Raw genomic sequence first — 13,320 nt, 5'->3', positions numbered from 1 at the left:
TCTAATCAAATGACTTCAGGACTTCAGTCCTCTCAAAAAAGCTCAAGATGTGTTTCGTGCCAAGAGAGGTCACACTAAATACTGACTGAATGCCCGAAGAAGACATTTAGTGCTGAAAATTGTTTTGTTTTTAATGTTGTGTACATATTTCCTGTATTTTCTGTTTGTATCTTAATAAAAAGAGTGAAAAATAAATACACATGTGTCAGATGACCGTTGCGTCGCGACCTTTAGCTGAGCGTCTGATGTGCGACCAATCAGCGCGCGCGTTCATCTCTCGCTCTATCCTCAAATATCTAGTCGTTCATCTCTTAACATTATAGGACATGAACACGGATGGGAAGATGGTGCGACGCGACTGAAAGTGCGGTGTTTGACGCGATGTGTGACTTGAGACTCGCGCTGCTGCTTGTGTTTGGCGCGTGTCTGTTCGGTGACTGCGGTGCGATGAGCCGCAGCATCAGGACCACTTCAGTCCAGGATCACAAACACGGGACGTAAGTGTAACCTGTTTGAAGTTTTACTGCGAAAATATATGGTCAAAACTATTAGATAAATCTTGTAAAACTTTAACAAGTTATTATTACCACTTCAGATAAAATGTTAATAGGCTGGTTGACTGGTTAATATGCGAATGAGCCTAATTAAACGGGAGATTGGGGTTATTAAGTCAGTTATGTCATGGGCTGTAACTTTTCATTACCAGAGCTTTATTGCAAGTAAAAAAAAATGGTAACATTCGCATTGCGCAAAGGGTCGAACCCAGGAACACGTTTATATAAAAATTTTTAAAGATGCAAAATGTCAAATGCATACATTTCGGCTAACATTAATTAACAATGCGCAATATAGTTTATCAGCATTTATTCTTTTTTCTTAATGTTAGTTAATGACAATACAATTGTTCATGTTAGTTCATTGTGCTTTAACTAATGTTAACAATTGCAACTTTTGATTTGAATAATGTATTAGTAGATGCTGAAATGAACATTAACTAAGATTAATAAGTATTGTTTATGATTCATGGACCCTTATTATAAAGTGCACCCAATTGTAGTGTTACCAAAGTTTAACTTTTTACATTTAATCCTTAACTTTTAAGGGAATGAATTCATACATTTTAAAATGCTATTAGTTGAGGACGAATGAAAATTATGATTTATTTTTGCCTAAGTCATAAACAGAGTGCCTTTTTTATTTGTAAAAATTATATTTTGTATGCATGTATGCTACAATATGTGCATAATATTCAGACAGTATTTAAGAGGACATGTTATATCAGAATGTTACAGCATGAAGATAAAAAAAGTGTCAGAAGTAAATGGCACAATGTTTACACTTTGAGTCTGAGGTTAACACCTTTAGTTTCATGATTGAGTGATTGTGTTTATTCACTGATTATCATCTCTATGAAATGTGAAAGCTGAAATGTCTGTTTTGCAGTCCACTTTTCAAAAAGATGTTGGATGAAACCAAGACACATCAGATAAAGTCAGACCATCTTCTGCGTGTCAATGATCATGATTTCACCATGAGACCAGCATTTGCAGGTAAAAACAAACCTCATCAGTGGTCTCCAACAGGCTGCAAATCACGGGCACCAGGTTGCCCGCACCGAGTCTGTGAATTGCGGGCCAAAGCACATTCTATTAATTGTATTTATTTATTACATATATTTTATATTAGCTTGCCTTCTTTTATTAACGTTAACATTTTAAACAATGATAAAAACATGCAAGTAAAATTACTAAAAAGTTTTAAGTAGACTATATCAAAAAAGTAGCACTCAAGATTGTTTTATTCATTATGGTAGCCCTTGCTTACAAAAAGGTTGGGGACCCCTGGTGTAGATGAAACGCGAGTTTTTCCTTTAAATCAGTGTTCTTCAACCCTGGTCCTCGAGGACCCCTTCCAGAAAGTAGATGTCTCCTTCTTTAAAACACCTGAACCAACTCATCAGCCTCCTTCCAGAATGTCTCCCTAACAATCTAGATGAGTTAAATCAGGTGTGTTAATTAAGGAGACATCTAAAACATTCTGGAAGGGGGTCCTCGGGGACCGGGGTTGAAGAACACTACAATAGAAGGACATGAAATGTATTTTATGTGAAAATAAATTAAATTAAAATTAAATTAATTTATTTTCAAATAAATCTCTCTCATCTGTCCAACAAAACAAATTTATACAAGGTAATAAACGAGTGTTTATTAAGAATAAAAGTATTTGTTGGGTAGGGTTAGGGGTCAGTGTAGGGAGGGCTTATTAAATACTGCAGTGCAAATGCATAATATATACTAAAGGAAGAATCTAATTATGATTTACACTTATTGCAAATCTAATTTTATGATTAAATTAAACTTATTTTCACTTACTGTAAATATCATATCCCTAAGAAAGGTGTAAATGGCAAGCCACTGCCTATTTAAATTAATGATATAATAGAATGAATATCCACCATTTAATAACTTATTCTTAAAGGTGGGGTGCATGATTTTTGAAAAACACTTACCAAAGTACCAAAACACACTTGTAGCCAATCAGCAGTAAGGTGCGTGTCTACTAACCGACATTGTTGCCTGAGCTGCGTATGTGTGGGGCGGGTCTATCAAAAGAAGGTCCAGATTCTATTGGGGTAGGGGCGTGTTTGTTTAGGTGATTTTAAATGTCAACACTGGCTTTCAGAGATCATGCACCCCGCCTTTAACTTAAACACATTTTTTTCAGGTCCAGCAGTGCCAGTGGGTGTAGATGTGCAGGTGGAGAGTTTGGACAGTATCTCAGAAGTGGATATGGTATAATATGTGTCATTACTTGACTATTGATTTTTAGTAGTCCCACTTTATATTGGGTATCTTTAAAGGGATAGTTTGGCCAAAAATTATATTAAACCCATGATTTACTCACCCCCAAGCTGTTCGAGTTGCATATGTCCATCGTTTTTCAGACAAACACATTTTCGGATATTTTAGAAAATGTTTTAGATCTTTCAGTTGATTAAATGTAATGTTACGGGGTCCACCCATAGTCCACGACCTTCAAGTCCAAAAAAAGTGCGTCCATCCTTCACAAATTAAATCCAAACGGCTCCAGGATGATAAACAAAGGTCTTCTGAGGGTAATCCGTGCAGTGTTGTTGTAGAAATATCCATATTTAAAACATTATTAACATAAATAACTACCTTCCGGTAGCGCCGCCATCTTAGTCGCGTCCGCATTCAGGATGAGATCTTACGCAGCCTACGGAGGCTACTCTGCTGCTGCTCTGTGCCCCCGCCCTCCCAATTTGTCATACGTCACTAAGAAAAGTGCGTACACTACGCTAATACTCTCTCCTGAATGCGGACGCGACTAAGATGGCGGCGCTACCGGAAGGTATTTATTTTCGTTAATAAAGTTTTAAATATGGATATTTCTACAACAACACAGCGCGGATTACCCTCAGAAGACCTTTGTTTATCATCCTGGAGCCGTTTGGATTTAATTTGTGAAGGATGGACGCATTTTTTTGGACTTGAAGGTTGTGGACTATGGGTGGACCCCGTAACATTACATTAAATCAACTGAAAGATCTAAAACATTTTATAAAATATCCGAAATGTGTTTGTCTGAAAAACGATGGACATATGCAACTCGGACAGCTTGGGGGTGAGTAAATCATGGGTTTAATATCATTTTTGGCCAAACTATCACTTTAAATACTGTGCAAACATTTGACAAATTGTATTCATTGTGCACATATTGATTCTGTCCAGGAGTGTAATTGCTTTCAAATACGGTAAATGTAAGTTGTGTTTAATGACACCTAATGCAAAGTGGGACTATAAAATATCCATGTCACCTCAAAGTTAGCAAAAAAAAAACATTTAGAGTTTTGTACTGTGACATTATTTGCATAAAAATTAAGTTAAATTAAGCACGCAGATCTCAATATTTGTGATGAACTTTTCTTCTAAACACAAATGAGATCTGGTCATGCTTTTGTTTATCATATCAGCGCACTCCTGTTTAGGAGTGCGTGTGTGTAGATTTGGTGTTATGTAAAATGCTAATCCAGGGACACTGGCAGGGAATCAGCCAATCAGATTGCCTGCTCCATCTGGCATGAAGAAACCCACTGACAGCCTCAGTAATGCCAACAGATGGTAATATATAATCAAGGGCACATAAATGCCATAACAACTACAACAATTATTTTTTTAATGAGCAGTTTATCATTTTTCCATTGTGTTGAGCTCACATGAACAGTGAGTAATAAACTCATTGTTTTCAGAAAAGACGTGGTGATGTGAAAAACACACACAAAAGTTGCTGATATTGGCATTAAAAACATTATTTGGGCAAATGCCCAGTAGGCCAATGTGTTAATGGCCAATCAGTTTACGCCAAATAACTTGCAACCAATTAGGAGTTTGTACAAGACATACCCAAACGTTTCCTCTGCAGTGTCACTCTTTTTTGGGTTTATTTTAAACTGCGTTATAAAGTGATAATAAAGAAATCCCACTTCACCAGGCAGTGCATGTTTTGCTTTTCATACAGGACTTCACCATGACTCTCTACCTGAGACACTACTGGAAGGACGAGCGTCTGTCTTTTCCCAGTAAAACCAATAAAAGCATGACCTTTGATGGACGCTTGGTGAAGAAGATCTGGGTGCCTGATGTGTTCTTTGTCCACTCCAAACGATCCTTCATCCACGACACCACCACAGAGAATATCATGATCAGAGTTTATCCTGATGGCAAAGTTCTCTACAGTCTGAGGTTAGATGAAGCCGGCTGAATTAGACGAGTCATAGATGTAACATAACAATAATATTTGAATGTGTTCTTCTGTGCTTCAGGGTGACTGTAACATCAGCATGTAATATGGATTTCAGCCGATTCCCACTGGACACACAGACATGCACGCTAGAGCTGGAGAGCTGTGAGTGATGCATGCGTATTTTTGCACGCTTCTCTTGCATGCTTGTCCTGCATACTCTTCTGTACACTTTTCCTGCATACTCTTCTGTACACTTTTCCTGCTTGCTCTCCTGCACACTTCTCATGCTTGCTTTTCTGCACGCTTTTCCTGCCCACTTCTCTTGCACATTTCTTCTGCATGCTTCTCCTTCACACTTCTCCATCCCATTCATCATGCACACTTCTCCTGTTTGCTCTTCTGCACACTTCTTCTAAACACTTCTCTTGCACATTTCTTCTGGAGGCTTCTCCTGCATGTTTTCCTGTATACTTCTTCTGCACGCTTCTCCTGCTTGTTATACTGCACGCTTCTTCTTTACAGTTCTCCAGCACATTCCTCATGCACACATCTCCTGCTTGCTCTTCTGCATGCTTCTCCTGCCCACTTATCTTGCACACTTCTTCTGCACGCTTCTACTGCATGCTTTCTTGCATACTTCTTCTGCATGCCTCTCTTGCATGCTTGTCCTGCATACTTCTTCTGCATGCCTCTCTTGCATGCTTGTCCTGCATACTTCTCTGGCATGCTTGTTCTGCATACTTCTTCGGTCTGTCTCTCTTGCATGTTTGTCCTGTATACTTCTTCTGCATACTTCTCTGGAATGCTTGTCCTGCCTACTTCTTCTGCATGTCTCTTTTGCATGTTTTTCCTGCATACTTCTTCTGCATGCTTTTCTTGAATGCTTATCCTGCATGCTTCTTCTGCATGTCTCTCTTGCATGTTTGTCCTGCATACTTCTTCTGCATGTTTTTCTTGCTTGCTTATCCTGCATACTTCTTCTTCTTCATGCTTATTTTGCATGCTTGTCCTGCATACTTCTTCTGCACGCTTCTCCTGCTTGTTATACTGCACGCTTCTTCTTACACTTCTCCAGCACATTCCCCATGCACACATCTCCTGCTCGCTCTTCTGCATGCTTCTCCTGCCCACTTATCTTGCACACTTCTTCAGCACGCTTCTCCTGCATGCTTTCCTGAATACTTCTTCTGCATACTTCTCTTGCATGCTTGTCCTGCATACATCTTCTGCATGCCTCTCTTGCATGCTTGTCCTGCATACTTCTTCTGCATGTTTGCCCTGCATACTTCTTCTGCACGCTTCTCCTGCTTGCTTTACTGCACGCTTCTTCTTTACACTTCTCCAGCACATTCCTCATGCACACATCTCCTGTTTGCTCTTCTGCACGCTTCTCCTGCCCACTTTTCTTGCACACTTCTTCTAGACGCTTCTCCTGCTTGCTGTACTGCACGCTTCTTCTTTACACTTCTCCAGCACATTCCTCATGCACACATCTCCTGTTTGCTCTTCTGCACGCTTCTCCTGCCCACTTTTCTTGCACACTTCTTCTAGACGCTTCTCCTGCTTGCTGTTCTGCACGCTTCTTCTTCACACTTCTCCAGCACATTCCTCATGCACACATCTCCTGCTTGCTCTTCTGCACGCTTTTCCTGCACACTTCTTTTGTATATTTTTTCCGCACACTTTTTCTACACACTTTATCTGCACATGTTGTCCAAGGTTCTCCTGCACCCTTCTACTAATGCCAAATATCACACGGGACTGTTTGCCAACATTTGTTCGTGTTCTGTGTGTTCAGACGCCTACACTGATGAAGACCTGATGCTCTACTGGAAGAGTGGAGATGAATCACTGAGTATAGATGACAAGATCTCGCTCTCTCAGTTCCTCATTCAGAAGTTTCACACCACCTCCAGACTGGCCTTCTACAGCAGCACAGGTACAGGTCAAAAGATCAGAAAGACAGCTCTCATTATGACCATGAAAAGGCTTAAAGTGTCTTGCAAAAATATGTTTACATGAACGTTTACCTTTGGGATTTTACTGATATGAGCAGTGTAATAAAAGCTTTTTAATTGTACATATGGAATGAAGTGCCTCATGTAAAGAGCAGCATTGTATTCTAGTTGCTTTATTTAGCTTACTGCACATGTTTATATTGACATATATATTTTAAAGATCCTTTCGTTTTATCACATGTTTTCATGTTTTTCATGTCTCCTGCAGGTTGGTACAATCGTCTCTACATCAACTTTACTCTCCGGCGTCATATCTTCTTCTTCCTGCTACAGACGTATTTTCCAGCCACGCTAATGGTCATGTTATCATGGGTGTCTTTCTGGATCGACCGGCGAGCCGTTCCTGCCAGGGTCTCTTTAGGTGAATTTCTGGATTTTATTTTAAATGAACAGTTATGCTGTTTTATTTCTTATGTGGCGTCTATAAAGGCCTGACAGCAGTACCTCTTCTGCAGGTATTACCACGGTGCTCACCATGTCTACCATCATCACCGGAGTAAACGCCTCAATGCCCCGAGTGTCTTACATCAAAGCTGTAGACATTTACTTGTGGGTCAGCTTTGTCTTTGTGTTTCTGTCGGTTCTCGAGTATGCGGCTGTGAACTATTTAACCACGGTGATTGATGGGAAAGATCGCAAGTTAAGAGAGAAGGCAAGTACATCAGATTTACCGAGGATTTACTATGAATGTTAAAAGCAGCTGCATGAAAGTACACATTATACTTTTAAAAGCTTAGAAGTGGCGTTAATGTATATGTGTGTTTACAGCGTGTCTCCTGCACATCTGATGCGCCCCACACAAAATCTATCAGGTTAGATGGAGCCAACGGTAAACCTAATAGTAACGGTCTGGCAGGATTTACCCAGACTGCCGTCTCCTGTGAGGATGAGACGGAGAAACAGGGCCGCATGGTTGTTCATCTGTCTTTGGAAAGTGAAGGCGCAGGAGCCAAGAAGAAATCCCTCCGTGGTCTCAGTATTATCCAAAACACTCATGTTATCGACGCTTACTCGCGAATGATCTTTCCAGGAGCTTTTATATTCTTCAATCTCATTTACTGGTCTGTGTACTGCTGATGTGCCTTTGTGTTTGTCGTATTAAAAATGTTTTTAGATATACATGAAAGCTATTTATAAATAAACAATTATACTCAAAGGATGTGATGTGTGCTTATGGTGCACAGATGAAATAATACAAATAATTGAGTATCATAAAAATATAATGGTGGTTGCCTTTTAATTTACATTTATGCATTTGGCAGATGCGTTTATCATTGTGTGTTTCTTGGGATTGAACCCACAACCTTTTGCGCTACGCCGCTACCAATGCTCTACCACTGAGTTTAAAGAACACACAATTTACCTATTTACCAATTTAGCTGCCATTTATCTCATGGCAATTTGTACATATTTTACGCGGTGGCCCCTATGATGTTTGGGGTTCATTATTGTTTCTTTTTTAGGATAATTGTACTTTTTTAAGATTCACTTCGTACGAATTAGCCAACTCGTAAAATAACACCAATATAAATATGTTTAAAAAAAATAAAAACAACAGAGAATTAAAGAGACAAACACGCAGAGGGACGTTTAGTGTGCAGCAGATGTTGTTACAGTAGAGGTCAGTGAACGGTTTAGCTTTAGTCACATGATCATAATCTTTATTTGGGTTAAGAAGAGGGGTAAACAGGACTGGATTTGTGTTTTGTAAATGAACACCATGAAAGCTCCTTATATTTCAGTCTAATTGTAAAATATTTTTCTTCCCCCTGAATGACTTACCGGGGTTGACAATACCTAAGCAATATACTGTGTCTCTTGGTTAATGTAGATGACTAGAATATATTTTGCTTATCACAGAAATGAGAACAAAAGAAAAAAGCACCAATTAATGCAAAATCTTCTTGATGCTAAAATCATGTTTTAATAAACCAGCTAATACACCTGGGAAAATAAGTATTTGACACATTAGCATTTTTATCAGTAACAGGATTTCTAAGTGGGCTATTGACACAACATTTCCACCACATGTAGCCATCAAACCAAGTATTGAATTCATACAAAAAAATCAGAACATTTAAGTATACAAGTTGAGTCATAATAAATAAAATGAAATGACACAGGGAATAAGTATTGAACACATGAAGAGAACAAGGTGCAAAATGGCATAGAAACCCAGGAGATCACCTGAAATCTGTCAGTATCAAGAGAGAAACCCTGCCCCCTATCAGTACGAATTGATATCAGTTGCTTTAGTCCTAATTGATGGCCTATAAAGGCTTCTCATTACACAGGAGGCACACAGGAAAGACTTAATGATGGGTATAAGCAAATAACTCTCTCAAGATCTTTGTAACCTTATTGTTGAAAAGCATTTTGATGGGAAGGGTTATAGGCGCATTTCCAGAATGCTGAATATTCCTGTGAGCACTGTGGGGTAGAGCCCTGTAAGCCCGTCTAAGCCCATTTGGGCCGGGCTCGGGCCGTTTTTTTTTAACAGACCGGGCTCGGGTCGGGCTCGGGCTTATTTTAGCGTCTCTCCTCATTGTGTGTGTGTGTTTGCATGTGTAGCAGAAACAGCGCACATCTGAGAGCGCGCATCCGAGAGAGAGAGTACGCATCAAAGAGCGCGCGCATCAGAGAGAGCTTAAAAGTGATTGATATTGGTCTTGGGTCGGGTCGGGTTCGGGCTGAAAAAATTGCAGGCATTGTCGGGCTGGGGTCGGGTAGGGCTTGAACACTACGGGCCAGGGCCGGGTTTGGGCTGGAGTTTTTGGCCTGTGCAGGGCTCTACTGTGGGGGCCATTATCTGGAAATGGAAAGAGCATCACTTCACCATAAACCGGCCATGATCTGGTGCTCCACGTAAGATTCCTGTAAGAGGATTCCAAAGAATAATCAGGAGAGTCCTCCAAGAGCCAAGAACCACTCAGGCAGAACTTCAGGAAGACTTTGCATCAGCAGGTACTAGAAAACTATAAGCAATGCACTGAACCCCATGGCATCCATGCACGCTCACCACGCAAGACCCCATTGCTGAACAAAAAGCATGTTGAGGCTCGGTTAAAGTTTGCGAAAAGCATTTGGAGAAGCCTGTGGATTATTGGAAGACTGTAGTATGGTTAGATGAAAGCAAAATTGAACTTTTTGGCAGTCAACCTACACACCATGTTTGGAGAAGAAATGGCACTGCCCACCAACCCAAGAACACCATACCAACAGTTAAGTTTGGGGGTGGAAGCATCATGGTTTGGGGCTGCTTTTTAGCAAGGGGTATTGGCAGACTTCATATTATCGAAGGCAGGATGAATGGAGAAATGTATTGGGATATTCTGGATAAAAATCTGCTGCCATCTACCAGAAATCTGAAAATGAAAAGAGGGTGGACATTTCAGCAAGACAATGATCCCAAACACAAGGCCAAGGAAACAATGTGGTCAGCCAATCACCTGACCTATAGAAAATCTATGGAGAGAACTGAAGATCAAAGTTCATAAAAGAGGCCCAAGGAACCTTCAAGATTTAAAGACCATTTGTGTGGAAGAATGGGCCAGAATCACTCCTGAGCAATGTAGACCACTGGTCTCCACATCCAAGAGATGTCTAGAAGCTGTAATCACGAATAAAGGCTTTTCTACAAAGTAATAAATAAAGTGTGTTTAATACTTATTCACTGTGTCATTTCACTTTATTTATTATGACTCAACTTGTAAACCTAAATGTTGTGATTTCTTTGTATGAATTAAATATTTGGCTTGATGGCTACATCTGGTGGACATTTTGTGTCAATAGCCCACCTAGAAATACCCTTACTGATAAAAATGCTGATGTGTCAAATACTTATTTTTCCGCTGTAGATATGGATAACAAAGATTTATGAGAATGCTGTGTGTACAACTGCATTTAATTCATTTTATTGCTTTTAAAGCTTAACATTAGGTGACCATATGGTTTGCCAAAAGTATTAGAGCCAATCCCAGCCCTAAGGATAAACTAAACCCTTCCCCATATCCTCTAACTCTGATTGGTTTACAGGAAGGTTATTTAAGGACCAACAAGTAAACAGATCCAGTAACATATCAGCCAAATTGGAAGATTGGGAACCAACATATCATCCAACCTGCATCTGAACTCTAAAAGCTTTTGTACATCCCACTTCTGTTTCTGTATACACCTACAGAAACACCTACAGGACTCCTTCATTTAGTTTTGTGGATGATATAATGTGACTGGCCAGATCACAGATGAGAGGATGAAACCAGGACAATAATCTCTGACTGTATAACAGTCAAACTAGAGATTTATAAAGGACACATCAAAGATAAGACACTTTCACCTACATATCTACAATCTACATCAGTGCGAATGAAGTGAAAAAATGAAGTTTCTGGGTGTTGATGTCACTTCAAATCAGCACTGATACACTTGTGCTATCTTCCCTTTTCTCACTCATAGCAAAGCAAAATTAAATACAAAATAAAATGAACTTACCAGAACACAGTTTTAAGATTCTGTCCGCAGAATGAATAAAAACACGTTTTTTTTATGATTGTATAAAACAGTCACATTTAAAGGGCACCTATGGTCCGATTCGAGTATTTACATTTCCTTTGATGCGTAAGTGTGTATTAGTACATGTTAATGATATGCAAAAGGTACAAACCCCGAAGAAAATGATGATGCTAGTTATCGTCTCAAACTTAAATCTCTTTTCTTGGACTACAACAAACACACAGATTGTAGGCAATCGTTTACTTCCGGGATTGGTGATGTAGTAAAGACCGACATGCTCATAATTCCTCTTGCTTCAGACTCACAGCCTGTAAGTTAACTCCTTAGCACTGCATTGTGCACAAATCTTTCAAACATGGTAAGGAGCGTCACATTTCCTGCTGACGTCAGAGGTATTCAGACCAATCACAGTACACAGATTAGCTGGCAAATCAGTGACACAGAGCATTTTAAATCCATGTGTTTCAGGAAGAGAGTGAAATCTGGAGCTAACAAAATTATGGTATGTGGAAAATAATGTGTTTTTTAACCATAAACCACACAAACACATCGTATTATACTTAATACATGTTTTTTATAGCAATGACATATGTACCTTTTAAAACTGTCCTTACCAGTGCTGAATAAAATTCACAATTTTAAAATTGGCTTCCTTTGTATTTAGCATGGCCATTCGTGCCATTTTTGCCGGACACGTCCAGAACATGTTTTTGGGTTCGTTCTCCGGAAGTCGCGTTGCTCTACCGCATACGTCATCCCATTTCAGTTAAAATACATTAGAAAATTAAGATTTATTTCTTTTAAGACATACAATCATTGTAGTTTCATTCTTACCTTGAAATGTAACGGTTGCTTTTCTGAAATTAAACCTGAAATATTAAACCTTGATGACGTTTGCAGTCGACCAACGCGACTTCCGGAGAACGAACCCGAAAACATGTTCGGGACGTGTCCGGCGGAACTGGCATGAATGGCCACCCAATTTCGATTTAAAGGGATAATTCACCCAAAAATGAAAATTCTGTTATCATTTACACACCCTCAAATTGTTTAAAAAAAAAAAAAACCTTTATGAGGTTTTATTCTGTTGAACACAAAAGAATATATTTTGATAAATGATTTTTAATACACATTTGACGTTACCCTTTGACTTTCATAGTATTTGTTTTTCCTACTGTGGAAGTCAATGGGAACCGTCAACTGTGTGCTAGCCATCATTTATCAAAATATCCTCTTTTGTGTTCAACAGAAGAAAGAAATAGTAATAGTACTATCCCGGACGAGCCCCCATTAAATTTTACGACCCCAGGCATAATCTAGGGGGATGCAACATTTAAAATAATAGATTCCCCAGTTTTTGTATGAAAGTGGCAAAAGATTGAACACGGCGTAAACAACGAAAGTAATTTATTAAATACAAATGTGGAAATGCAAAGTGTTGGGGTGAAAATAATATTGTAATCTAAACAGTTTCAAACAACATAAGAGAGAGTAAATGAGGACAGAACTTAAATTTTTTTAAAGAACTTTAACTTGCTTCATCATACAGCATTGACTGGCATGTATAAAGATTTATGGGTAAATAAGTGCATTTTGAGGAAATTGTTTTTCCATCATATCTTTGAAAGAAAGTTAATGTATTTAGTATAATCAAATCCAAGTTAATATACATAAATAGTGGCGGCCGGTGACTTCTTTTTCATCAGCTCATCAAAACATTGTATTTTTTAAACTTAAAATACAATTCTGTGTCCTGTTTACAACCTTTCAGAAACTGAAATAAAGGAATATCTTGATGTGAAAGGTCATAAAATAAAAGATAATTCTGAATGCAAAACTTTCACTTTGTCTTTGTGTCATTCTTGCACATCGACAGATAAATCACATTTTTCTATGAAAGTATTTCACATTGTCAGCATTTAAGTTTCAATGTGAAGCATGTTGAAGTATGCAGGTAGAAATGATTTCAGCTGATTTTGTTTATTAGTATAATGAATGTATTAATCATTAATCAGTTAAATTGAGA

The 13,320-nt window shown here is 38.8% G+C and overlaps 1 protein-coding gene across 1 annotated transcript; it reads left to right on the top strand.

Annotated features, from left to right (window-relative positions):
• The first annotated feature begins 275 nt into the window (after positions 1-275).
• gabrr2b (gamma-aminobutyric acid type A receptor subunit rho2b) lies at positions 276-7,903 on the top strand. Its single transcript, XM_065268835.1, has 9 exons — positions 276-497; positions 1,444-1,550; positions 2,725-2,792; positions 4,540-4,763; positions 4,844-4,926; positions 6,563-6,703; positions 6,991-7,143; positions 7,238-7,434; positions 7,551-7,903. Exons 1-9 carry the CDS (start codon positions 337-339, stop codon positions 7,857-7,859), a joined length of 1,443 nt encoding a protein of 480 aa, XP_065124907.1. The 5' UTR covers positions 276-336; the 3' UTR covers positions 7,860-7,903.
• The last annotated feature ends 5,417 nt before the right edge of the window (positions 7,904-13,320 follow it).

Source organism: Paramisgurnus dabryanus, chromosome 12 (assembly GCF_030506205.2).
Source record: "Paramisgurnus dabryanus chromosome 12, PD_genome_1.1, whole genome shotgun sequence".
NCBI lineage: Eukaryota > Metazoa > Chordata > Actinopteri > Cypriniformes > Cobitidae > Paramisgurnus > Paramisgurnus dabryanus.
Note: the sequence above shows the minus strand (reverse complement) of the source record. Positions and strands in the feature narration are given on the sequence as shown.

Coding starts and splice junctions, on each gene's coding strand:
- gabrr2b (XM_065268835.1), top strand. CDS start 337: ATGGGAAGATGGTGCGACGCGACTGAAAGTGCGGTGTTTGACGCGATG. Junction 2,793..4,539: donor GTATCTCAGAAGTGGATATG/GTATAATATGTG, acceptor CTTTTCATACAG/GACTTCACCATGACTCTCTA. Junction 4,764..4,843: donor AAAGTTCTCTACAGTCTGAG/GTTAGATGAAGC, acceptor TCTGTGCTTCAG/GGTGACTGTAACATCAGCAT.